Raw genomic sequence first — 26,812 nt, forward strand, 5'->3', positions numbered from 1 at the left:
GTTCTTTGCATTCAAATCTGTGTGCTGTAAATTTTCTTCCTCTAGAGCTGTTAGGTCAGGATAGAGAATTGGCTTCAACTTGGATACCAACTCAGATCCATTGGTGGCAGCTATCTGGACCCTGCATTGAGAAGGACGTTGAGACTGTCCAGGTTTCGTGGGAAAGACCATCCTGTCTCAGGGTGGAGGAGGAACATGTGCCCATATTGGCCACCTTTGTTCTGGGTAATGCCCAGGAAAGAGCTAGAAGAAGGACACTTGGGACCAAAACTTTGCTTCAGCAAGAACAGCTGGGAGACTGGGGCAGGTGAGAACATAGGAACTAATTCCAAAATGATTCCAGTCTTGGGGATCAGAGGAGACTGACCTATGTCCTTTCAAATCAGAAAATCAGGTTAAAAGAAAAGGACTGTGAGTTCAGGTCCATCCACTCTCTTGAAAAATCAAGCACAGGGTCGGGAGAAAGAAGTTACTTGAGCACATCTCAACAGCTCTGAAGAAGAGTTCGTCTCTATTCAGGTGAGAAAGCTGCCTGGAAGATTAAATAATAGTCCCAAGGATACTCAGCTGGCTGCTAAACAAGGGGGATTTGAATTAAATCTGTCCCCAAAATGCTGCAAAATACACGCCAATAACTTTACTGTTATTCTAACTCCCTTCAAAACAGCAGTATAGAAAAAAAGACTATCCTGCAGTGATTTCCATCCTCTCCCGACACTTCTGGCACAATGCACACCTGCAAATTCACTTGTCAGCTTTCTGCATTACATCAAGCTAATAGGTAACTAATTTGCTATATGTATTTTTTTTCTTAAAAATATCATTAACCTTTTATTGTAATAACATCATTTTAATGGGGTCATCTCACATGCTAGTAAAGTAATGCTCAAAATTCTCCAAGCCAGGCTTCAGAAATACGTGAACTGTGAACTTCCAGATGTTCAAGCTGGTTTTAGAAAAGGCAGAGGAGCCAGAGATCAAATTGCCAACATCCGCTGGATCATCAAAAAAGCAAGAGAGTTCCAGAAAAAACATCTATTTCTGCTTTATTGACTATGCCAAAGCCTTTGACTGTGTGGATCACAATAAACTGTGGAAAATTCTGAAAGAGATGGGAATACCAGACCACCTGACCTGCCTCTTGAGAAACCTATATGCAGGTCAGGAAGCAACAATTAGAACTGGACATGGAACAACACACTGGTTCCAAATAGGAAAAGGAGTACGTCAAGACTGTATATTGTCACCCTGCTTATTTAACTTATATGCAAAGTACATCATGAAAAACACTGGGCTGGAAGAAGCACAAGCTGGAATCAAGATTGCCGGGAGAAATATCAGTAATCTCAGATATGCAGATGATACCACCCTTATGGCAGAAAGTGAAGAGGAGCTAAAAAGCCTCTTGATGAAAGTGAAAGAGGAGAGTGAAAAAGTTGGCTTGAAGCTCAACATTCAGAAAACGAAGATTATGGCATCTGGCCCCATCACTTCATGGGAAATAGATGGGGAAACAGTGGAAACAGTGTCAGACTTAATTTTTTTGGGCTCCAAAATCACTGCAGATGGTGATTGCAGCCATGAAATTAAAAGACACTTACTCCTTGGAAGGAAAGTTATGACCAACCTAGATAGCATATTCAAAAGCAGAGATATTACTTTGCCAACAAAGGTCCGTCTAGTCAAGGCTATGGTTTTTCCAGTGGTCATGTATGGATGTGAGAGTTGGACTGTGAAGAAGGCTGAGTGCCAAAGAACAGATGCTTTTGAACTGTGGTATTGGAGAAGACTCTTGAGAGTCCCTTGGACTGTAAGGAGATCCAACCAGTCCATCCTAAAAGAGATCAGTCCTGGGTGTTCATTGGAACGACTGATGCTGAAGCTGAAACTCCAATACTTTGGCCACCTCATGCGAAGAGTTGACTCATTGGAAAAGACCCTGATGCTGGGAGGGATTGGGGGCAGGAGGAGAAGGGGATGACAGGATGAGATGGCTGGATGACATCACCGACTCAATGAACCTGAGTTTGAGTGAACTCCAGGAGTTGGTAATGGACAGAGAGGCCTGGTGTGCTGCGATTCATGGGGTCGAAAGGAGTCGGACACGACTGAGCGACTGAACTGAACTGAACTGAATGGGGTTATATATTTAACCCCATTAACCTTTCTTAATATGCAAAAGTTTTAACCTAAGTAATGATCAAGGAGGACTTCCTATTAATTTTATTATGAAAAACTGTAGCAACCTAAGCTTTCTGCAACTCTCTATTTCTATTTGATATAGTATCATTGGGTATTCAAAGAAGGCAATGGCAACCCACTCCAGCACTCTTGCCTGGAAAATCCCATGGACGGAGGAGCCTGGTAGGCTGCAGTCCATGGGGTTGCTAGGAGTTGGACACGTCTGAGCAACTTCACTTTCACTTTTCACTTTCATGCACTGGGGAAGGAAATGGCAACCCAGTCCCGTATTCTTGCCTAGAGAATCCCAGGGACGGGGGAGCCTGGTGGGCTGCCGTCTATGGGGTTGCACAGAGTCAGACATGACTGACGCGACTTAGCAGTAGCAGCAGCAGCATTGGGTATTATAAAATACAGTTATTCAAAAGTGAAACCACTGAAAGAAAATCTGAAATAAGGACAATTAGAGACAGAGAGAGAGCGAGAAACTTAAAACTGATGACTTGAATTCCCCACCTCAATCCCACTCTAAATATAAGTCATAAAGAGCCCAGTATTGTTTCCCTGGGAACAGGCTGAGTGACAGATGCAGTGAGTACTGGCAGCTAACTCCAGTGCTCTGAGTTTGTAGACGCAATTAAGTAGATGCTGCAAACACTTAGGTGCCACATCTGGACTGGTTACCAAGGCAGTGCAACACCATCTGATACCCCAGCATTAGGCATATGTTCTGGAGCTCATCCTGCTAACTAACATTTTCACCGGGTCCAAAGTTTTAACCTTTGAAACAGCACAAGTGAAATATCAGATTTTGGAATCAAAATGAGAACTACGTTAAACACTGGGTCCTTTCTTAATGAACAGGCTTTCAAATGAATGTGAAGATTATTAGACCTCCACTAAATGGTAATAACCGGATAGAACTGTAACACAAACATATGTTACGGTGTTTATCAAATGAACTGGAATTAAACGGTAGAGAGAGACTCATCTCCCATACCAAAGAGCGAACTTGGCTTTCCTTTTCACATGGAAGGATGTGCCGTGAGCGAGGCGGGTAACATGTGGGTCATGGAGCCTGGGTTGCTGTGCCTATCCCTCCTCTGCTAGCTCCAGGACCTGGGGAGATAATCACAAAAGCAATCATTTATCAAACACCTACCTGCGCCAGGCATCTTACCTGTGTTAGCTCTTCTAATACCAGTCTAATGAAGTATCAATTGATAATAGAGGACTCAAATGGTGAGTAAAACTTACAATGTGATATAAAGATACCTATACATATATATAAATGTAATCAAATTATATGGGCTTCCCTAGTTGTTCAGATGGTGAAGAGTCTGCCTGCAGTGCAGGACATCTAAGTTCAATCCTTGGGTCGGGAAGTTCCCCTGGAGAAGGGAATGGCTATCCACTCCAGTATTCTTGCCTGGAGAATCCCAGGGACAGAGGAGCCTGGTGGGCTACAGTCCATGAGGTCGCAAGAGTTGAACACAACTGAGTGACTACTACTGTCACTTTTCACTTAATTGTTTTATGTATATATGTTTTCTCTGATAGCTCAGTTGCTAAAGAATCTGCCTGCAATGCAGGAGACCCCAGTTTAATTCCTGGGCTGGGAAGATCCCCTGGAGAAGGGATAGGCTACCCACTCCAGTATTCTTGGACTTCCCTGGTGGCTCAGCTGGTAAAGAATCCACCTGCAATGTGGGAGACCTGGGTTTGATCCCTGGGTTGGGAAGATCCCCTGAAGAAGGGAAAGGCTACCAACTCCAGTATTCTGGCCTGGAGAATTCCATGGACTGTATAGTCCATTGGTTGCAAAGAGTCAGACACTACTGAGCAACTTTCACTTTCATATATATGGTGTTCATATATATAGTTAAGAAAAGTTATAGTTTAGAAATAAATTAGTTTAACTATCTGAGGAAGAGCCAGCCTTCACCAAACATGAGAACCAAACATAAAAGGCCAGTGGAAACCTATGAATGTCAGCTTACTACCGAATGCGTCTATAAGACAAAATGAATTAAGGTAATGATTCTTGCAAGATCTTGACCACAAGGGATGGCTGGGCCATGTGTACTTGGTTATAGCTGAGTCAGGACGGCATGGCCCATGATGGGCTAGCATACAATAATGGTTATATAGACAGTGATAGATAAGCCCAATGTGGTCAGAGAGTTAGGAAGCCCTGTGAGACTCACCTGGATGTGGCACAGGTCTCCCCAAAGAAGAGTGCCTCGTGGGAATCAAAATAAGCAAAAAAGAAAAGTAAATATTTACAGGAGAGTGACTTGCTTAAATTGTCAATTCAAACATGAGTGTCTGAAAACTTCTGGGTACCAGAGACCCCTTCCTTTTCTTGTGGATTCTGGTCAAGTCAATGAAATTAATACACTATATATCTATACATTCAGGCTTCCCTGGCTGCTCAGTGGTAAAGAATTGCCTGAAATGCAGGAGACACAAGAGATGCAAGTTCAATCCCTGGGTGGGGAAGATATCCTGGAGAAGGAAATGGCAATCCACTCAGTATTCTTGCCTGGGAACTCCCATGGGCAGAGGAGCCTGGCAGACCGTGGTCCATGGGGTCACAAGAGTTGGACACGGCTTAGTGACTAAACTACCACAACCTATAGTCTCATCTGTCCCTCAAACTACTCAACCTGCTACTGGGAGAAAGCCACAGAGTGACACCATACCTAAGGCAGCCTGTTCTTAGAGCTTTCCCTTCACCTTGCACCACCCAGGGGTGTAGGGCCTGCCCAGAGGCAGCTCAGCCACATTGGCTTTTGCCTGCATTTTCTGAACAATGATGCTGTCCTCCATCAGGTCAGCTCTTCAGTTAAGAGATGATACTGTGAGTTCTAGTCCTCAAGCCCTGGAATGCAAAACTTATGCCTTGCCCACCACCCTCCCTGAATCAGTCCATAAATCAGTTAATACAGCCTCTGCCACGTGATAAGCATTTAGTCGAGGTAGCTCTTTGCTCTTTAATTTTTAAGACAGCTGCTGAATAATCTGCAAAATATGACAACAGTCTGTGACTCACACTTTACAGTAACATATGCTTTCAGAGTTTCATTTCACTTTGAACAGAATTAAATGTGCTGAAAATTAGACTGCAAGATATTCATAATGAGGGACAGCATACAATAGTCACCTTACACAAAGAACAATTATTTAACATGAATTCACGGATTGCATGATGGTGCTTTCTTGTGAAGACAGGCACAGCTGCCACACTGAGAAAGTGCCAAATTTTATTCATTTCCCCCCATTTCCAGGAAGAGAAAACCCCTTGGCCTTCTTCTGCAGTTTCCCCCTCATCTGAGATGGGTCCACATGACCAAGCAGTGAAGACTGAGGCCGCTTGCCTTTGTTTCCAAGTGTTTCTCACTTGCTTTTTTGCAACTCAGTGTGTGCACACATGCGATACGGTATCATTTTGGTTCCTTTTTTATTATAATTAAAATATATGTTATTCAACAGGGGCATGTGCATTTATAGAAAATCATACAGAAAGTGATACACAAGAAAGGTAGAAAAAAGGTCGATTCCAAGAGCTTTTCAGTTGATTTGAAGAGCTGAAGTTCTCAGAATCTGACAGTATCCTCTGAACCTAAAGGTTTGCTGCATTATAGGCAAAGGGGAGCTGACAGTGTGTGGCCCTGGGCAGAGCTCCACAGACCAGGGAAATAGGCACATTTTCTTGGGAGGCTGGAAACCTAGTGGTAACCAAGGCACATGTCTGCAATGAAGTTTTAGGTTGTTTGGTTGGTTGTTTTTTAACAAGGCTCAGCAGGAATGATCAATGGGTAGGGACAAGATATTCTCTTAAAATGGAAGAAAGCATTAAAGCAGCCCACTCCCCCAAAATGAAGGAGTTTATGTGTATCTGTGCTGTTTACAATTGCATGCAGGCAGGTAAAACAGAGCTTGCTTCAGAGAGAACAGAGATTCTTGCCCTTAAGTAACTGGTGGCTCAGATGGTAAAGAATCCGCCTACAATGCAGGAGACCCAGGTTCGAGATCTGGGTCAGGAAGATCCCCTGGAGAAGGGAATGGCTACCCACTCCAGTATTCTTGACTGGAGGACTCCATGGACAGAGGAGCCTGGCAGGATACAGGCCATGGGGTCAAAAAGAGTCAGGCGTGATTTAGCAACTAAATAGCAACAACAGCAAACAACTTTGCAAACAGGCTATCCACCCTGTAAGAAAGGAATCTACTGTTCCTACTTTGCATGATTCTAACTTTGTTTCCTTTGAAATTGGTGACCTTGAGAACAGAATTAGAATTCTTCATCTGTCTTAGTCTTCCATATCCCCAGCATTGGTTTCAAAGCAAGCTATATCACTAATGAGTCAAATATTTGTTTTCACGGTAGTTACACAAAAGATATCACAACCAGTATGTGTAGGACAAAGGTTTCTAATGCTGATGTTATTTTACTAAGAGAAGAGGCCCCTCTTTCCCCCAATCTCAAACCTAGACTTTGATAATTGTATCTTTTCTCTAAGCCTTCATTTGTCACTCCAACAAAAGCTACCTGAAGGTTTCAGCTCAAGAACAGTACTTTTCAGTGTACAAATTACCCTCCTGAACACTTAGGAGAAAGTCAACATTGGACATAAACCGAAGAGTCACATAAACATGACTGCTCTCCTCTATTCCTGAAATATGACCAGTACCCGAGGAGTTCTAATGGGAAAGTCCCCTAACTTAACTGTGACACAGTCCATGTGTTGTAAGTGACCCGCATCAGAGCAAACCTAATTATCTTGAAGCACTAACCAGTCTCTCTGCCTCTTATCTCTCTCTTATCCTGCTCCTCCAATCCATCTCCCAAATTGACCTGGATTGATCTTCCTAAAGAATAGTTAACCTTCATGTTATTTTCCCTGCTCAGAAATCACCCCAGGTTCTCCACACTGCTTTGTTTGAGATTTAAGACCCTCTGCCCCTTTATCCAGGAGAAGGCAATGGTACCCCACTCCAGTACTCTTGCCTGGAAAATCCCATGGACAGAGGAGCCTGATAGGCTGCAGTCCATGAGGTCGCTAAGAGTCGGACATGACTGAGCGACTTCACTTTGACTTTTCACTTTCATGCACTGGAGAAGGAAATGGCAACCCACTCCAGTATTCTTGCCTGGAGAATCCCAGGGATGGCGGAGCATGGTAGGCTGCCATCTATGGGGCTGCACAGAGTCAGACACGACTGAAGCAGCTTAACAGCAGCAGTCCCTTTATCCGAACTGCCTTTCCAACCACGGGCACTGTTCTCTCCTGGACACACTCAACTCCTCTTCCACAAACCACAGGGTCCCCACCATCCTTCACACTTTCCCAGCTGCATGGCAGCATCACACTCTGTCTTCTTCCTTGGCTCTCTTTCCTCCAAATTTAGGTCTTAATTTTAATGCTCTAAGAGACCGTTAAGAGTCTGGGGCTTCCCTGGTGGCTCAGATGGTAAAGAATCTTCCTGCAGTGCCAGAGGAGTTTCGATCCCTGGGTCAGGAAGGTCCCCTGGAGAAGGAGATGGCAACCTACTCCAGTATTTTTGCCTAGAGAATTTCATGGACAGAAGAGCCTGATTCCATGGGGTTTCAAAGAGTTGGACATGACTGAGTAACTAATACTTTTACTTTTGCTTTCAAGAGACCATTAGTAACCATTAAGCACTTTGAGAAGAAAGACTGCCCTGATTATTTCTGAATCCCCTCAATGACTAAGAATGCCTAATCCTGGGTAGATGCTTACACAACTTTTACCGGGTAGATAAATGGATGGATGCAGACACAGGTAGGAGAAGAAACAACTGGATTGATGGGTGGAGGGAAGGATGAGGAATGAATAGATAAGTGGATAAATGAATGAATGATTCAACAGTTGAATAAATGAATCAATGAAAGTGAAAAGTGAAGTCACTCAGTCGTGTCCGACTCTTTGCAACCCTATGGACTATAGCCTACCAGGCTCCTCCATCCACGGGATTTTCCAGGCAAGAGTACTGGAGTGGGGTGCCATTTCCTTCTCCAGGGGATCTTCCTGACCCAGGGATTGAACCTGGGTCTCCTGCATTGCAGGCAGATGCTTTACTGTCTGAGCCACCAGGGAAGCCAATGAGGTATATCTTTTTTTTTTTTTTTACTTTACAATATTGTATTGGTTTTGCCATACATCAACATGCATCTGCCATGGGTGTACATGGCATGGGGCGGGAGGTGGGAGGGGGTTCAGGATGAGGTATATCTTATTATAATACATGAGATTCAAATAGAAAAACAGTTACAAATAAAATCAATTGACAGTAAAAAATTTCTGGAAAAGAACATCAGTTGAACTCTGTTTCTAATCTAATCCAACTTTGTTCACAAAGACATTTTTAAAAGATAACTTTGGGGCTCTGACTTACATCCAAGAGCTATTTAGAATAGCTATTTATTTCTAAAGCTAGCATGGGAATGGTATTTAAATTAATCTCAACCCAGATCTATTTCTAAAGTACTACCTAACCAAATCCTCCTTTCACTGACTGGGAACTTATATTGTTTTCTCAATACAATCATCTTCATCTCTGAAAAATTCAGGTTTCTGGATCCATCTAAATCTAGACACAGGTTTTCTGAGATTTCAAAACAAGGATAGGAAAAGTCTGATACCAGCAGCCATGTGCCCCTCTTAGATAGAAGCGTGCAGTCTTCACTGAAAGCCCACAGACTCTTACACAACACACGGTGCTACTGAGATAATTTGATCTCCAACAAGATTGCAAGAAGCTACTTGGATATGGCAAGAAGGTCTGGCATAGACCAGTGTCTTTACTCAAGTAAGAACTAATAATTTATAGACAATTGCTAACCAGAGTGTTCAAAAACTGTTTTTAGAAGCTCATTTTTCATATGCAATAGTCCATTAAATTTATTGTTGCTTTCTGTCATTAAGCACAAGAGGGTGAGGTAGGGCGAGTAGAGTTGGTAGCCATATCATTCCCTGGTGGCTCAGAGGTTAAAGCATCTGCCTGGAATGCGGGAGACCTGGGTTCAATCCCTGGGTTGGGAAGATCCCCTGGAGAAGGAAATGGCACCTCACTCCAGTACTCGTACCTGGAGAATCCCATGGAGGGAGGAGCCTGGTAGGCTACAGTCCATGGGGTCGCAAAGAGTCGGACACGACTGAGTGACTTCACTTTCACTTTAACTGTTGACAAAGTCTGGCATTCTTTACACATGTGCTTCTGGTTCTCTGAGTCTATTGGTGAAACAGAGAATTAAACAGGTGAGTCTCAAACAGCTACACTAGAGGAGGGCCATCCAAGCCAGTCCCGGGATTTCACAGAAGACTTCCTAAGGAACACACCATCCAAACTTGGTCCTGAATGTTGGATAAGCAGGAAGGCAGCGCACACCACACACCTGGGAAGATGATGGTAACTTCAGAGAACCATGAGTAGTCCAGGGAGATGGCAGCCGAGAGAAGAAAGGGACTTCAGTGGCAGATACAAGCTGGAGAAGAAACTGGGTTTAGATGGTAAAGGACCTTGCACGTTTGTAAAGGAGTTTGGAATTTATTCAGGAGGCAATGGAGCAGGAGGTATAAGGTTTCAAGCCAAGGTGTGATTTTTTTAAGCAAAAGTACATTTTAGAAGGGTACCTTGGCCCCAGGTTGGAGGTTGTGTGGGTTAAAATTGACCAGGGGCAGTGTAATGACAGGGGACCATGCCATCAACGACTTTAAGGATCACAGCAGGGTTTGAATGGCCCCTCCAAGAATTCTCCAGGCTGGACTCCCACATTCTCCAGTTCTGCTCAGTACACACACCAGTCCTTTGGGCCTGTTTGTATCCATTCCGGTAATTAAACTTAGCTTCTCCAGGTTTTCCAGAGAAGCTCAGGTGAGAATCACCCTTTGGTTCTTTTGATTTTCAATTTCTGTCCCCTCTGGGGATACCATGCTCTCCCACCTAGAACCCAAACCTACTATCTACAGGGATTTTACACAGATGGTTCTCTGCCACAAAACTGAATTCGTACAGAGTCTTCTGCAGCAAAAACTTCCATAATCGTTATTAACCATATAAAATTGTATATGCATTTCATATAATGTTGCATTTTAAAAATCCAAAGGAAATATTAGAAAGGGGAAAAGTCACATTGTCCTGGGCACACACACACATTTTACTGGGTTGTAATCACCATAAACATAAATATAGAGGTATGGGGAAAAAAATCCACTGAGACTAATAAGAAATGAGAAAGAGAGAGAAGGGAGGAAAAGAATGTAGAAGGGAGGTAAAGAGACAATGAGAAGATTAAGACCAAATAAAGGTAAACTTAAAAATACTTTAGAAAATAAAGTGTACTGATACCAGATTCCCAGGTGGCATTAGTGATAATAAAAGAACCCGCCTGCCAGTGCAGGAGACATAAGAGACACGGGGTCAATCCTTGGGTTGGTAAGATCCCTGGAGAAGCGCATGGCAACCCTCTCCAGTACCCTTGCCTGGAGGATCCATGGACAGAGGAGCCATGGGGTCGCAAAAAGTCTGACACTACTGAAGCAACTTAACACAGCATACACACATACTACTACCAACATGATCTATTGGCCAGAAGTAGCAAAAGGACTAACTAAAATTTGATGGAACTAATATTCTGGTACAGTAGCACTGTCTCAATACTGCTACAAAACAACTGTTCCAATATATACTCTTGGCTCTAATTCCCTCTAGCAAGTGAAGGTTGCAGGGCTTCCTGAATTACTCTACACTAGTGTTTCTGCAAAAGGTACAAATTAATTGCTAAAATTACCAATATAAGAGCCTTTGAGGAGTGACTAATCACAAAACCCTCAGTCCTATTCTCTGGCCCTGTATACTTGGTCCGTTCACTTTCCAAAAAAATTAAATAAAAATAAGATGATCAGAAAACATGCTATTTGTACCTGAAATACATGCCTTAGAGCCAGAGGGAAAAATTCATGTATAACACACTTGATTAGATTTGGTGTTGAATTATTAAATCATTTCTTAAAAAAGGAAAAAAAGAAGTGTTCCTCTGAAGCACAAGAATGGAATATGTCTGAGTGAAAGCTCTATTTTTGAACAATCCCTTGTTCTATTCAAATCTCTTTAAATTCACCGAAATGAATTTAAGGTCTGTAAAGGCCATGATTCAAAAAAGAAAAACCCAAAATTGATTTAAAGGGGCTAATCAAGGAGGAGATTTGCAGTACTTTCAAGAAACAACCTTCTGAAATGGAAGAGAATTGGCCAACAATTCCATTTTACTGGGCCACATGTTAATATAACAGCCAATTATTGTTCAACAAAAGCCATATCCCAATTCATTCTCGTTCACAAAGTAACGACTCTGGTCTGTGAGTTGAGAAAATAAAATGATGGGCTAGACACACGCCACAGAGGAAAAGTGTGGGGTAGGATTTGGGGCTTTTTACGGATGCAGTACATTTCATTAGAGGTTCGGAGTCTCCCGCTGAGCTCTTATTTCTCAGGCTTTTGTGTGGGATTTTCCTTTTAAAATGATACCTCAATGCAAACGTCCACACTAGTGTAAGAAAGCACTTAGCACACGCCTAAGAAACCTGTAGAATGGTCATGGAAGGCACAGAAATTTTGTCAAGGAAAAAAATAAAGGGGAAAAAAATGGAATATTTTAGGCTGTGCTAGCAGGTGGGTATTCGGTGGTTATAGGACAAGTAGGACTGTAACTGTAGCAAGAGAAAAGACGTTGTGTTCCCATATTCCCAACAAAACTAAATTGCAGACCTGGGAACATTAAAAAGAAAACACATACACACACACACACACACACACGTCACCCTTCAAAAGAAAAATAAAACAATGCTTCCCAAATAGGCCCGATTATGTGGGTCACTGCATACTGTGTATTTCCCCTGTAGCATTTTCTCGTGGTTACTGTTGCCAGGGGACACTTGATGCTCTCATTATATATGTTTGTCTTTCACATCAGAGCCAGGCTTTTCCTTTGGATGCTCCCAGAACTGTAACAAAAATAAAAATAAGGACTGGACCCCATTCTTACACAAATACCTACAAAGCCGAGAGAGTGACCCCCGTGGGTCACCGTGTTGTCCCTGGAAGCATTGACGCCCTTGCCCCGGGGGCCCCCGGCCTTTTGTCACAGGGTCAAAGCCAGGACCTCGGCTGAGTATCCTCTGTGAAGAATTAACAAGTGTGACAATTTGTGGGCCCTCCCCCCGCAGCCCTCGGTCCGGCCTGCCTGAACGCGGTAAATAGAGACATCTGGATGGAGCCCTTTCACTGCGGTAATTGAAAATGAACACGGATCAAGTTCTGGCCTGTTGTATTCATAAATCTTGAGGCTTAATTACATTAAAGGGAAATCTAGGGCCCAGCGCTATGGAAACTGCAGCTTCTATCAGGCGCTTGAATCATGAATCTTTAAGATAAGTGGGTTTTCTCTCCCCACCCAACCCCCAACTCTTTAGTAGGGTTGAATGGGAAATTTCCAAATCAAGCCCTTCAGTATTAATGCACCAGGAAACTTCTGGGGAGATTTGGGCTCCACTATTTCTACATGTGCACGTTCGCTGGGCGACATTTGTGGCATTCCTCCCAGCAGATCAGCATTTCGAGGCTTACAATTAGGCACATTTCTACGAGTAAGGATGACGGACTTGACAGATATTTAAACTACGCTTTTCCCCCTCAAGTTGAGCAGAAAGAGTGTGCATCTAGTTAAAATTTAATGAGTTGCCAAAAAAGAATTAGCAAATGAGCACTCCGAATGAAGTCAAAACTCTCAGCAACTCTTCTGAAGATAACAAATGGAAAATTATATTCCTAGGTAATTCTACTGAGATTTCAAACATATATTTCTATTTTTTATATATGAAATTTTTTATTTGCTTAACATAAAAATTCACTCAACCTTATTAACTGAAGATGAATTTAAAAGGAAATACATGGCACTGGTAGTTTGTCTGGTTTATGCTTCTGTGATAATCTTTGTATCGTATGACATGACATTGGGGCCATTTTGGAAAATAGATGAATGGAAAGCACTGGCACTTAACTTGCTAGAAACACGTCTACATCAATCTTCCCGTAGAAGTGAAGCCCTTTGAGGTCAGGCTCCCTGTAGACAGGGCCTTTTCCATTTTCTCACACATAGAGGGCACACGATACATGCTGTGGGTATGAACTTATAAATGAATCTACAAACTTGATCTGCTGTAATAATGTAATCTGTTACTAAACCCTCTTTATCTTCATTCCTTTGTGGTAACTACCTGTCACCAAATAAGAAAAATCACTGAGTATAGGAACATAGGAAGGATGGTAAGGAGACGGGAAGAGTAGTTATCACCCAGAATCTGATCTTTCAGACATTGTGCTAAGGTCTTTGTATACAGCCTCTCAAATGCTCACAGCAATCCTTTAAGTCACGTTATCATTATTTCCATTTTCTAGGCTGGGAAACTGCGGCTCAGAGAAACTAAGGGTCCAAGACCACACAGTGAGGAGTGATGGAGTTGAGAATTAAATAAAGGCCATTTTGACCCTTAGAGTCCATGTTATTTCCACCAAACTGCATTTATATCTAACCTTTTATGAAGGCCAACCATTTATAAAACACTTTCCTAAATATCATGAGTGGCATAATATTGTGATAAAACCATGTGCTGTGGGTTCACATCTTGCATCCTATACTTAGTCCTTATGACTGCCCAGATGAGTCAGCATCTCTTACCTCCCTTAAAAGTTAATTGTGGGTCCTTTTGAAGCTGAAATAACATACATGAACTACGTAGCCTGATCCACAGTAAGTGCCCAGGAAACAAGAGTTATACCATTTTCTCCTTCACACAAGCTTTCAATGAATGTTTTCTATTGTGATTTAACTTTCTAGAAACCTCTTACTAGAAATTTACTAGAACTGTATTAGGAATTTATGAGTTGTAATAGAAGGTTCCTGCTCCCTGAAAAGGCTTGAAACTAGTGAAAGAGACAATGCATAAATACTCGGCCTTTCCTTATTCTCCTTGGAAGGAATGTTATGACAAACATAGCATATTAAAAAGCAGAAACACCACTTTGCCGACAAAGATCCATATGGTGAAAGCTATGGTTTTCCCAGGAGTCATGTACAGATGTGAGAGTTGGACCATAAGGAAAACTGAGTGCCAAAGAATTGATGCTTTTGAACTGTGTGGACTCTTGAGAGTCCCTTGGACTACAAAGAGATCAAACCAGTCAATCCTAAAGGAAATCAACCCTGAATACTCATCAGAAGGACTGATGCTGGAGCCGAAGCTCCAGAACTTTGGCCACCCAATGCGAAGTGCTCACTCATTGGAAAAGACCCTGATGCTGGGAAAGATTGAAGGCAGGAGGAGAATGGGACGACAGAGGATGAGACGGTTATATGACATCACCAACTCAATGGACATGAATTTGAGCAAACTCCAGGAGTAAAGGACAGGGAAGCCTGACATGCTGCAGTCCATGGGCTTGCAAAGAGTTGGACACGACTCAGCAACTGAACAACAACTTTATATTATGGGCTGAACTGTGTCCCCACAAAATTCATATGGTGAGGTCCTAGCCTCCTTTACCTCAGAATGTGACAGTGTTTGGAGATAATCCCCTTAAAGATATAATTAAGGCTCCTTTAAAGATATAACTAAGGTTGTGCACTTGCTAAGTTTCTTTAGTCGTGTCCGACTCTTTCCAGCCCTACAGACTATAGCCCACCAGGCTCCTCTATCCATGGGATTTTCCAGGCAAGAGCACTGGAGTGGTTGCCATGCCCTCCTCCAGGGGATCTTCCCCATCCAGGAATTGAACCCTTGTCTCTTATGTCTCCTGCATTAGCAGGAGGGTTCTTTACCACCAGCACCACCTGGGAAGCCCATCAGATCAGATCAGATCAGATCAGTCGCTCAGTCGTGTCTGACTCTTTGCGACCCCATGAATCGCAGCACGCCAGGCCTCCCTGTCCATCACCAACTCCCAGAGTTCACTCAGACTCACGTCCATCGAGTCAGTGATGCCATCCAGCCATCTCATCCTCTGTCGTCCCCTTCTCCTCCTGCCCCCAATCCCTCCCAGCATCAAAGTCTTTTCCAATGAGTCAGCTCTTCGCATGAGGTGGCCAAAGTACTGGAGTTTCAGCTTCAGCATTATTCCTTCCAAAGAAATCCCAGGGCTGATCTCCTTCAGAATGGACTGGTTGGATCTCCTTGCAGTCCAAGGGACCCTCAAGAGTCTTCTCCAACACCACAGTTCAAAAGCATCAATTCTTCAGTGCTCAGCCTTCTTCACAGTCCAACTCTCACATCCATACATGACCACAGGAAAAACCATAGCCTTGACTAGACGGACCTTTGTTGGCAAAGTCATGTCTCTGCTTTTGAATATGCTATCTAGGTTAGTCATAACTTTCCTTCCAAGGAGTAAGCGTCTTTTAATTTCATGGCTGCAGTCAGCATCTGTAGTGATTTTTGAGCACCAAAAAATAAAGTCTGACCCTGTTTCCACTGTTTCCCCAAATGAAGTCATAATGGTGGATCCTAATCCAATCTCATTACTGTCTTTTTAAGAATAGATCAGGGCACAGAGAGCTACAGAGGGAAGACCATGTGCAAACACAGCAATAAGGAGCTGAATGCTTAGAAGAGGGGCCTCAGAAAATAACAACCCTGCTGCACCTAGATATTGGACTTCCAGTCTTTGGTATTTTGAGAAAACAAATTTATGTTGTTTACTCCATTCAGTCTATAGTATTTTGTTACAGCAACTCTAACAAATTAATGCACTATACAAAATAGATTAAAAGCAATAATATAAGACCCAATCCCAGAAGGACTCCCACAGAACCAAGTACTATATAATATTTCACACAATATGGCAATCATTTATTTACTCATCTGCATTACTGGGCCCACAAGCTTCCCAACTGGGTCCAGAGCTTTCCTGGTGGCTCAGATGGTAAAGAATCCACCCACAATGCAGGAGACCTGGATTCAATCCCTGGGTTGGGAAGATCCCCTGGAGAAAAGAAACACTACCATCTCCAGTATTCTGGCCTGGAGCATTCCATGGACTGTATAGTCCATGGGGTTGCAAAGAGTCGGACACGATTGAGTGACTTTCACTTCAGGCTTCCTAACAGTAGAGTGCAGATATGATTGCTGTTGTGTCCTCAACATTTAACACTATTCCTGGGTCACAATAGATATTCATTAAATGAGTAAAACCGTAGGAAATGTTTTAGCCTTCCTTTCCTGTGGTCCTGGGTAACCAAATAGTTGATGTCAGAAAGTTCTTCTTTATAGGAATATTGTAGCCAATAAGTGCCAAAGGAATGATAAAATTATGCAATTGCCAGCTTGTTACTCAATGCAAAAATGGGGCTATGCTGATTGCTTTTACAATTAATGCTAAAAATGACTAAAAATGGATGTTAAAGTTATTAGCGAATGACTGACGGGGAATTTACAATGATAGGATCATGTTAACACCATCTGTGTTCATTGATCAATCTTAAAATATCTAAAAAGGGGGTGACTAGTATGCCTCATGATATGATATAACAAGGACATAGCACCATCTTTGAAGTACCTTCCCTAAAAAAATGTGCCAATGTCTAATGGAACCTCTAGATCTCACCAACTGTTCCCAAAAATATAGAGGTTGGGAGAACAAGTTAAAAGGTATATCAATGAAGCAATCACTGAAATCCAGGATGTGGGACATTTTACAAATAAATAACCAATTTTCTCTAACAAAACAATGGCATGGGCTGGAGGGAAGAGGTAAGGGAGGGTGTCACAAAATTAAAGAGAACATAAAAGAAATAACAGCATATTCAGAGTGTACAATTTGTTTGAATCTTGATTCAATCCTATCAAACATAAAATGACATTTTTTAAGACAAGTTGAGAAAAAGAAATGGGAACCAATATTTCACTGTGTTGATGAATTATTGTTAATTTTGTTATGTATGATCATAGTATGGGCTTCCCTGGTGGCTCAGCAGTAAAGAATCTGCCTGCAATGCAGGAGATGTGGGTTTGATCCCTTTGGGAAGATCCCCTGGAGGAGGAAATAGCAACTCATTCCAGTATTCTTGCTGGGAGAACTCCATGGATAGAGGAACCTTGTGGGCTATAGTTCATGCAGTCGCAAAGAGTTTGACTCTACTTAGCTGCTGCTGCTGCTGCTGCTGCTGCTAAGTCGCTTCAGTCGTGTCCGACTCTGTGCGACCCCATAGACAGCAGCCCACCAGGCTCCCCCGTCCCTGGGATTCTCCAGGCAAGAACAACAACTACTAAGTAGCTAAGTCACTACTTAGCTAGCGACTAAATAACAACACCACGAATCATAGTACGGTCTGATGTATAAATGTAGAGAGATGTAAATTTAGCTATAGATATGGACATCCTTATCAATGAATGATGCACACTGAAGAATCTGTGGATACAATAGCATGATGTTTGAGAATTTCCATAACAGTTTTAAAACTAACTTGATTCTCAAGTGCTCTACAAAAGAGGGAAGATGTTATTGTTGTTGAAGTTGAAGACATTGGGAACATCATTTTCTTGGTTAAGAGGTTTACCAAGATTACTCAGTCAGGTTACCTGCTTCTTCTAACTCTTACTCCAGTGCACATGGGTGTTTCACAATAGACCCCTAACTACAAAGACTAAGGATAAAGGCATAAATTTTAAATTAACATTTAGTCTCAATGCAATATTCTTGCTGGGTGTTCTATGTGTATTATCTCATTAATATTCACTACAAAACCATTTAACAGGTGCTGTCAAACATATTTTGCAGATGAACCAGAGCTCAAAGAGGTCATGTGAGTTGCCTGGGGTAGCAAAGGATTCCAAGCCAGATTTGTCTGCTTCCAAATCAAAGGAAGAATGCAGATCATTGGTCAGGGGGCCAAATCAGTGTGGCAGCTTCCTTCTTGGTGAGTTGCAATGTACACTGGCTTAGCCAATGTTGGATTAAACAACAGAAATTTGTTTTCTCAAAGTTCTAAAGGTTAGAAGTCCAAAATCAAGGTGCAGCAGGGTTGTTATTTTCTGAGACCCCTCTCCTTAGCTTTCAGCTCCTTGTTGCTGTGTCCTCACATGCTGTTCCCTCTGTACTTCCCTGTGTCCCACTCCATTCTTAATGGGACAGTAATGAGATTGTATTAGGATCCACCATTATGACCTCATTTAACCTTAGCCAAACTTTAAACATAGACTTTTTTTTACATTGAACATCTATTAACCTCATGTATGCCCACAAAACACACTTTGAGAAATGCTACATTGATCCATGTTATCAGTGGGTGAAATGTTACTATGTTGCTATAATTTTTTAAATTTGAGAATACGAATGCATACCATTAAATGGAAAAGGAATAAATCCATTTCTTTAGCAAGAAAACAGTGGATTATATGTGACCAGTATCATTTTTCATTGGTAAGCAACTATCTTTACTCTATCAAAAACAGTATTATTTCCTTCCAAGTATTTAGTCTCCAAAGAGCTCAAGATGTGTAGGATCTCTTCCCCAACCCAAGGCCATTGGAAAATTTTCTTCCTCGAATGGTGAATAGAAAAGGGAGACGAAATTTCCATTTTTCATGATGTCTACACATCTTGATGTCAGTTACTACTAATACAAATTGAAAGATTTTGGTTTACAGTAATGAGCTAATTTTTTTTCTTCAGATGCGAAACCTTTGAACTAAAACTTAATCATGAAAAGGAAAAAGGAAATCGGGGTAACAATTTCAAACTGAACTGTTTTAAGAAATGCTTTCCACACATAACCAAAAACGTATCACCTCTTCCTGCCCCTCAAATGTCCCTGTGTGTGAGTGTGTGTGTGAGTGTATGCGTGTGTGTGTGTGTGTGTGTGCTCAGTAGTGTCTGACTCTTTGTGATCCCATGGACTGTAGCCCACCAGGTTCCTCTATCCATGCAATTTTCCAGGCAGGAATACTAGAGTGAGTTGCCATTTCCTCTTCTAGGGAATCTTCCCAACCCAGGTATCAAATCTGAGTCTCTTGGGTCTTCTGCATTGGCAGGGTGATTCTATACCACTCTGCCACCTGGGAAGCCCCCCTACGTGTCCTAAGTTTTCCTAATCTCAGATTCAGACATCTCTGTGAACCTACCACCCAGGAGCAACAGCTTCTGAGACTGTGAGAAGCCCCTGATAAAGCTTCAGTCAGGAATGAATGATTAAAACTCATCACAGAAGAGTCCTCAGAAGCAATAGCAGTGGGCTGAGGGCCAAGTGCTATGTCAAGAAACCCCATTTTCAGGATGTACATGGCAGCATCCTTCATCTTTCAGGTCTGGTACAATTTTTAGATGGGCAACTGTGACACCAGGAAATGTCTTCTCTAAAGAAAACCAGAACCTTCTGTTGAGAAAGGGAAAAATGTCATTCTACTTTAAAGGAAATCCAGTCATTATAGACAATTCCCTCTTAAAAATCAAGAATCTGTATGGTAACCTTTAAAACTTCCACTCATATTTTCACATGCTCATCTTCCCCCCACTTTGAAAACTCTCCTCTAACCTCTCTTCCATACTATAAAATCCGGCGTACATATTTTCCCCTAGATTTTTACAAGAAGATAATGTCAGCCACTATCCATAACAAATGTGCACCCATACTGCCATTTCTCTGCAAAAGCAAGGAGAGAACTGACTGATGATCTCATACCTGCTTTTCAGGTCTCACAGTCACACGGGGATGACAACTCTGTGAGCTGTGACATTGGCACGCCCTGGACAGCACAGACGGGCAAGTTAACAGATTGCTGGTGAGGCACCCAAGGACTTTAGCAGACTGAAGAAGAGGAGGTTCTCAGGAAAACACTATTGTTGACATTCCAATTTGGCGAATAGAGCCCTAGACTGTTCCATTCTGGCTTCTTCCTGCCGAAATCTATCAGCCCTCCATCCTGTAACTATATTTTTAGGTGCACGTTTTTTATTTCCATCCTGGTATACATTGAATTTTCATTTTTTAAACAAATCATTCAAATCACCGTGCTTTGTGATTAGAACAATGTAGATCAATGTCTTGAATAAACAAATAAACATCTTCTATGTGTCAGACACTGTCCTATATGCTTTCCATGTATTACAAATTATATTTTAAAAAGAAAAATAAAAAAGAAATGAATTAAGCCACCATGAATACATTAAAGAATAGAAAACAATTTTTCATATAATTCAAAATGAAAATTGCCCTTCTAGTTATATGTGCACTACTTCTCTCCCAGATATATATTTTGTGTTTCTATAATTATGTTTAATTATATACTTAAATTCTCTATAACATAAATATATGATAGATTAACTATATTTGATATTTGATTTTATATAATTTTATGTTTAATTGTATATAATTACCTGATAATATTAATTATGTATTATAATTATATGTGCATAATTATCTATCTATATATAATTATCTCCTTTCATATAATCATTCATTCAACAAATATGTACTTAATTCCTATTAGTACATGTGTTGCCCTAAGTGCTAAGAACAAGAGTAAACAGGGCAGGTGTTAAATCTGACTAAAAAGAGTTCACAGTCCATGGAGAGAGGTGCCAAGTGAAGACAGGGAGCCTGTGAAAAGAAACTGAAGTTTTGAGTTTGTTTACAGGCTGTCAAGAAGGTGCTAGCTAGCACTTCTGTACTTTAGAGTGAACTGACATCAAACATCAAAGCAGAGAATGTTGGTTATTACTGAATATGTTGTCAAAATAACTGTATTGCTCACCTTGTTTCTATGACCAAGTAACAGGTGTCTATTTTATATAATAGAAAAAAAGAACAGAAGGTAAAAGAGGAAACTGATATTTACTGGACCCTCCAATTCTGCTGGGTGTTTCCACATTCATTCTTTTAGTTGATATCCACTAACCTTAGCAATCATTTTATAAACCCAACATTCTCTCCACTCTACAAAAAACAGAAAACCTACCAGCTCTGGAGTTTAAGTAATTTTACCAAAACAGCCCTGCTGGTGGAACAGAGTTAGGATTAAAACAACAAGAACTGCAGCAAATAGAAGAGCATGGACCCCATCTAATCCTCAGCTACGCCAGAAATATGGATTTCTAAGTGAAATCCCTTGAATTATTTTTTAAATTGGCAATAATTCAAAAACTTTTAAAACACTATGTGGGTAAAACTACATACATCTGTATCAAATGCTGGCATCCATTTGAAACCTCTGTTCTGCAACATTGTGCACATCTGAAATTACCCAACTGGGTAACTGGAGAGATGGGTACCCTAAAGACTACTAAGGCAGCATTCCTAAGGCAGCATAAGAAGTCATGTTGACTCCTAGAGGAAAACATAGGCAGAACACTCCTTGACATAAGTTAAAGCAATGTTTTTTTGGATCTGTCTCATAAAGCAAAGGAAAAAAAAAACAAAACTAAACAAATGGAACTTAATTAAACTTGAAAGTTTTTGCACAGCAAAGCAAACTATTGACAAAATAAAAAGATGACACACTGAATGGGAGAAATAAGTAATAAGATCCAATATCCAAAATACATAAACAGCTTATACAACTCAACATCAAAAAACAACCGATTAAAAACTGGGCAGACCTGAATAAACATTTTTCCCAAAAGGATATGCTGCTGGCCAACAGGCACATAAAAAGACGCTTAACATGGTTAATCACCAGAGAAATGCAAATCAAAACCAAAATGAGATACCACCTCACACCTGCTATAATGACTGTAATCAAAGAGAACACAAATAACAAATGTAGTTGAGGATGCAGAGAAAAGGGAACCCTCATACACTGGTGGTGGGAATTGGTGCCGCTACCATGGAGAACAGTATGATGGAGATTTCACAAAAAAACTAAAAATAGAACTGCCATATGATCCAGCGATCCCACTTCTGGGCATATATCTAGAGAATATTTTTGATTGGGTTGTTTGGTTTCTTCCTTTATAATGGGCATATATCTAAAAAAAAAAACTGTAATTCGAAAAGATACACACACCCGAATATTCATAGCAGCACTATTTGCAATAGCCAACACATGGAAGCAGCCTAAATGTCCGTTGGCATGTGAATGGATAAAGGAGATGTGGTCACACACATGTGTAACACACACACACACATGGGATATTACTCAGCCGTTAAAAAGAATGACATAATGGCATTTGTAGCAACATGGGTGGATTTAAGATTATCATATTAAGTGAAGTAAGTCAAACAGAGGAAGGCAAATATCATATGACATCACTTATATGTGGAATCTAAAAAAAAAGATTCAAATGAATTCATTTACAAAACAGAAATAAACTCACAGACATATAAAGCAAACTTACGATTACCAAAGGGGAAATGGGGCAGGGGGGATGGGAGTGCGGGAGAGGATAAATTAGGAGTTTGGGATTAACATATACACACGACTATATATAAAACAGGTAACCAACAAGGACATACTATATAGCACTCAATATTTTGTAATGACCTATATGAGGAGAGAATCTGAAAAAGAATATATATAAACGTGAAGTAAAGTGAAAGTTGCTCAACTGTGTCTGACTCTGCGACTCCATGGACTGTAGCCCACCAGGCTCCTCTGTCTATAGAATTCTCCAGGCAAGAATACTGGAGTGGGTAGCCATTCCCTTCTCCAGGGGATCTTCCCAACTGTGTATTATATATGTATATGTATGTATGTATACGTATAACTGAACCACTGTGCTATACACATGAAACAAAAAAAATTAAGACATACCTTTTCTGCTCTCCTAGAAGTCTTTGAAGGAGTCTTTTCCTTCAAATAAACTCTCTTCGGCACCTTTCCTCTGCTGCCCTTTCCTCTGGTCCTCGAAACACTGAGAAGTCAAATCTCTCTCCCACTTGTCCCCTCTATGAGAGTCCTCTTCTACTTTCACTGATTTTCCTCTTAAAAATAAACTTTTCTGTCCTTTTCTCTCCTTAGAGAGGAGATCCTGCCAAACTCTGAATAAGTATCTAGGAGTTAAACTGGAGACATTTCAAGCATCTACTTGTACAATATTCCTTTTAACTTTCCAATACTAATAACTTCACTTACTAAGAATCCAAGATCTACAGATTCTTCTTTGTCTACTTGATGTTGGTATCAGTGATGTTTCTAGAACAGACCTCCTTTGAGTATGAAGGCTTTTGACATTTATAAGACATTTACTGGAAACAAACAGGGTTTTTCAAAAGTCAGTCAAAGACTTTTCACCCCTGCCTTAGTTCACTAATGTTTGGACTCAAATCTCCACAGTTTTAGAACTGACATATTCTCTGGACCAGGAAAAAGTGGACTTTAAACTCAATAGCCACCATTCTTGTTATGCAAATAACAGAAACACAGTGCACATGAGAAAAAAACAAGACCAAAACATAAAGTAAGCATTTGGAAATTGAACACTGAATATTTCCTCTGATATCTCCTTGGGTACACAGTACTACATGCATTCCCATAAAAAAAATCAATTCTTGCTTAAGGGGAAGGTTTGTCAGCAGACCTTTGAAATTCGGTTGCAACTTCCCTCTTCAATCTGAACCCATTGGCATTCCTTCATTTAGAAATTCCTCACAGATTCAAGGCTGTTTCTAATGTATCTCTTTATCAAATAAATTTGGGCTTCCCTGGTGGCTCAGTGGTAAAGAATCTGCCTGCCAATGCAGGAGCTGCAGGAGATGCAGGTTCAATCCCTGGGTCAGGAAGATCCCCTGGAGGAGGGCAAGGCAACCCACTCCAGCATTCTTGCCTGGAGAATCCCATGAACAGAGGAGCCTGGTGGACTACAGTCCATAAGGTTGCAAAAAGTCAGACTCTATTCAGCATTCATACACATACATCGAATAAATTAATAATCTAGGAAAATCCTTTATGCATTCAGGTTATTTATGTCTTCTTTGATTTTTTTAAATTTTATTTTATTTTTAAACTTTACAATATTTTATTGGTTTTGCCAAATATCGAAATGAATCCGCCACAGGTATACATGTGTTCCCCATCCTGAACCCTCCTCCCTCCTCCCTCCCCATACCATCCCTCTGGGTCATCCCAGTGCACCAGCCCCAAGCATCCAGTATCGTGCATCGAACCTGGACTGGCTCATAACTCATTACTGGACTCTTCTTTGATTTCTAAAGTAATATAATCTTCTTTGAAAAGTTCATCAGGATGATGAAAAGATTCTCAAAGAAAGAGATTGTCTGGTCCAACTGCTGGTTCTGAAAATGAAATTTCTGAGAAGATGAAATAGTCCACACATGATACAGAAGGAAGGACACCTGAGCCTGATGCTTCATCTCCCTCTTGTGATCTTTCCTCAGTTAACTTGATCACCAATATGTGTTGAAGAACTACAATGCTCACAGAATTTCAACCTGGTGGCTATAAGTGACTGGAAACCTTTATTTCTTTCCTACTTTAAACCTACTGCCTCTGATGAGAAGGGGATAATTTGGGTGAATTTGCAGTTCCAAATGAATGTGTCGATAAGACCAAATCTCTAGATCACTTTCCCACCAAAGACTCACTTTGAATATACTTAGGAATAGGAGCCACTGGCAGGGGGCATCCTGTCTTTCTCTGAGAAAATTCACTTCTCTCTTTTCTGTGTTTGCACCCTGGAAATGGTTAGTTTGCACCTCTATCTGTGGTTGACAGCTGCAGAGAAGATGAAGCTAATGGTACCGTTGTACTTGTTTAGCAGGGGGGCTGTAAGCCTCATCCAGCTGACCATCTCCCTGAAGGCAGTTGAGAAAATGACAGTCATGGTGCCGACTGTCTCCTGGCAGAAGCTGTTGTTCCTTAACCACATTCTTTTGTGTAATCCCTCCAGTTGTCACAGCAATGCCTTACTTCAGTGTCAACCAGGTCAGCTGAATGGGGATCTACTTGTGTCTGTTTTTAAAATATTTTTAGTTCCCATACTTACAAAAACATATAGTTAAGTTGCCCAAATAGCTTGGTCTTCCAGGCTTTTAAATCGGTTGCCATGGTAACAGATGTTCCAGACAGGGACCTACAGTTTTATATTAAACTATGTTTTCCTCAACTTGCCACAAGATTCACATATACATGCTTTGTCTTGGGGAAGGAGCTGGTGTCGGGTGGTAAAGGCACAAATAGAATTTGATCTTTGTTCCCACTTTGCATTACATCTTTTTAATAAAGAAAAAATTCCACATTGTCCTTGTAAACCTGGCCATCACATAATGTTATTTCATACCACTCCTGGAGTTTAATAAGATCTGAAAATATTGAAGTAATAGCCATAGTAACTGAGAAGGATAAGGGGGAAAAAGCCTTAGGCTCTGTTGCCTGTTCTCCAACTACACTTCAGATAAAATTAAAACTACACAACTCCATTGACTGGTCATTTTGAAACAAAGAACAAAAGCTTAATCGCATATCTAGACAGGGCAATTAAAGTCAAGACTACAAAAATCTAATTCTCTAAGCACATCCATGCATAATAACCACTTTTGGAAATGGGGTTCATACTGAAAAGCCTCTGTGTCTGTATAGAATCTTTAGTTTTTAATTATGAGACATTTCACAAAAAGAAGACGTAGGGGGCTGGGGAGGGCAATTCCAACAAACTATGGAAGGAGGCCTTTCCTCCTCCACAGACTCTGAAACTGTTAAGTTTCTAGCACCAGCTTGTAAGAAGAAAGCAGACAGTACTTTTCTAAAACTTCACTGCAAAACTGCTTTCTGAAGAAACATGTGGTCAAGGAGAAAGTATATGAAGGGTTACAGAATAGAGAAGATTTGGGTTCAAATACCAGCTCTGCCTCTTATCAGAACCTCACCCCATCTTTGGGATAAAAAGCATCTACTTGAAATGGATTTTCATTTAATAATCCAGTGAGATCCCAGATGGAAAACATTCAGCCTAGTACGGTTTTAGTGAATCCTTTAGTTCATCATTTTTTGTTTTCCCATCTCCATTAGGAATCTTGCAGTTTAAAAGCAAGTAGTTATCTTCTTAGTGACTTTTGCAACTTGATTTTCTCATTTCTTAGTTGGGTCACAGGGGTCTTTGTAATCATACCTTATGCAACATTCCATGTACAGCTCAAGGGGAAATACTCGTAGTTTATATAATGGAATCTCACCCAATCAAGGAATTAAATGAGACAGCCACAAATTCCTTACATTTTAAGAGAATCAGACTTCCAACAGAAAGATGAGAATGATTTCTGGATTAAATTTAGGTCCTCGGAGTAGGGAACACCAGAACAGACTAAACATGAAGAAGTTTATTCAAGGAAATATCTGTGGAAAAATGGGGAGGGACGAGCCTGACCCCAAGGGAAGGAGGGAGGAAAGGAAGGAAGGAAGGAAGTTTGGGTGGAAGCTTCCTAGATTGCCATGCAATCAAGGAAAGTGCATCTAGAACTTCACCGAGTCCTCAAGCCAAAGTCAGCCAGTCAGTCCAGTTCAGTCGCCCAGTCAGTCCAGTTCAGTTGCTCAGTTGTGTCCGACTCTTTGCAACCCCATGGACTGCAGCATGCCAGGCCTCCCTGTCAATCACCAATTCC

At 41.1% G+C, this 26,812-nt stretch overlaps 1 protein-coding gene across 1 annotated transcript in view; it reads right to left on the bottom strand.

Annotated features, from left to right (window-relative positions):
• C5H12orf42 (chromosome 5 C12orf42 homolog) overlaps positions 1 to 25,038 on the bottom strand; it is a 246,541-nt gene extending 221,503 nt beyond the window's left edge. The window contains 1 exon segment of the mRNA XM_059887270.1: positions 24,957 to 25,038. Coding sequence (XP_059743253.1) covers positions 24,957 to 25,038 — 82 coding nt within the window.
• Positions 25,039 to 26,812: the final 1,774 nt, after the last annotated feature.

This window comes from Bos taurus, chromosome 5, assembly GCF_002263795.3.
Source record: "Bos taurus isolate L1 Dominette 01449 registration number 42190680 breed Hereford chromosome 5, ARS-UCD2.0, whole genome shotgun sequence".
Lineage (NCBI taxonomy): Eukaryota > Metazoa > Chordata > Mammalia > Artiodactyla > Bovidae > Bos > Bos taurus.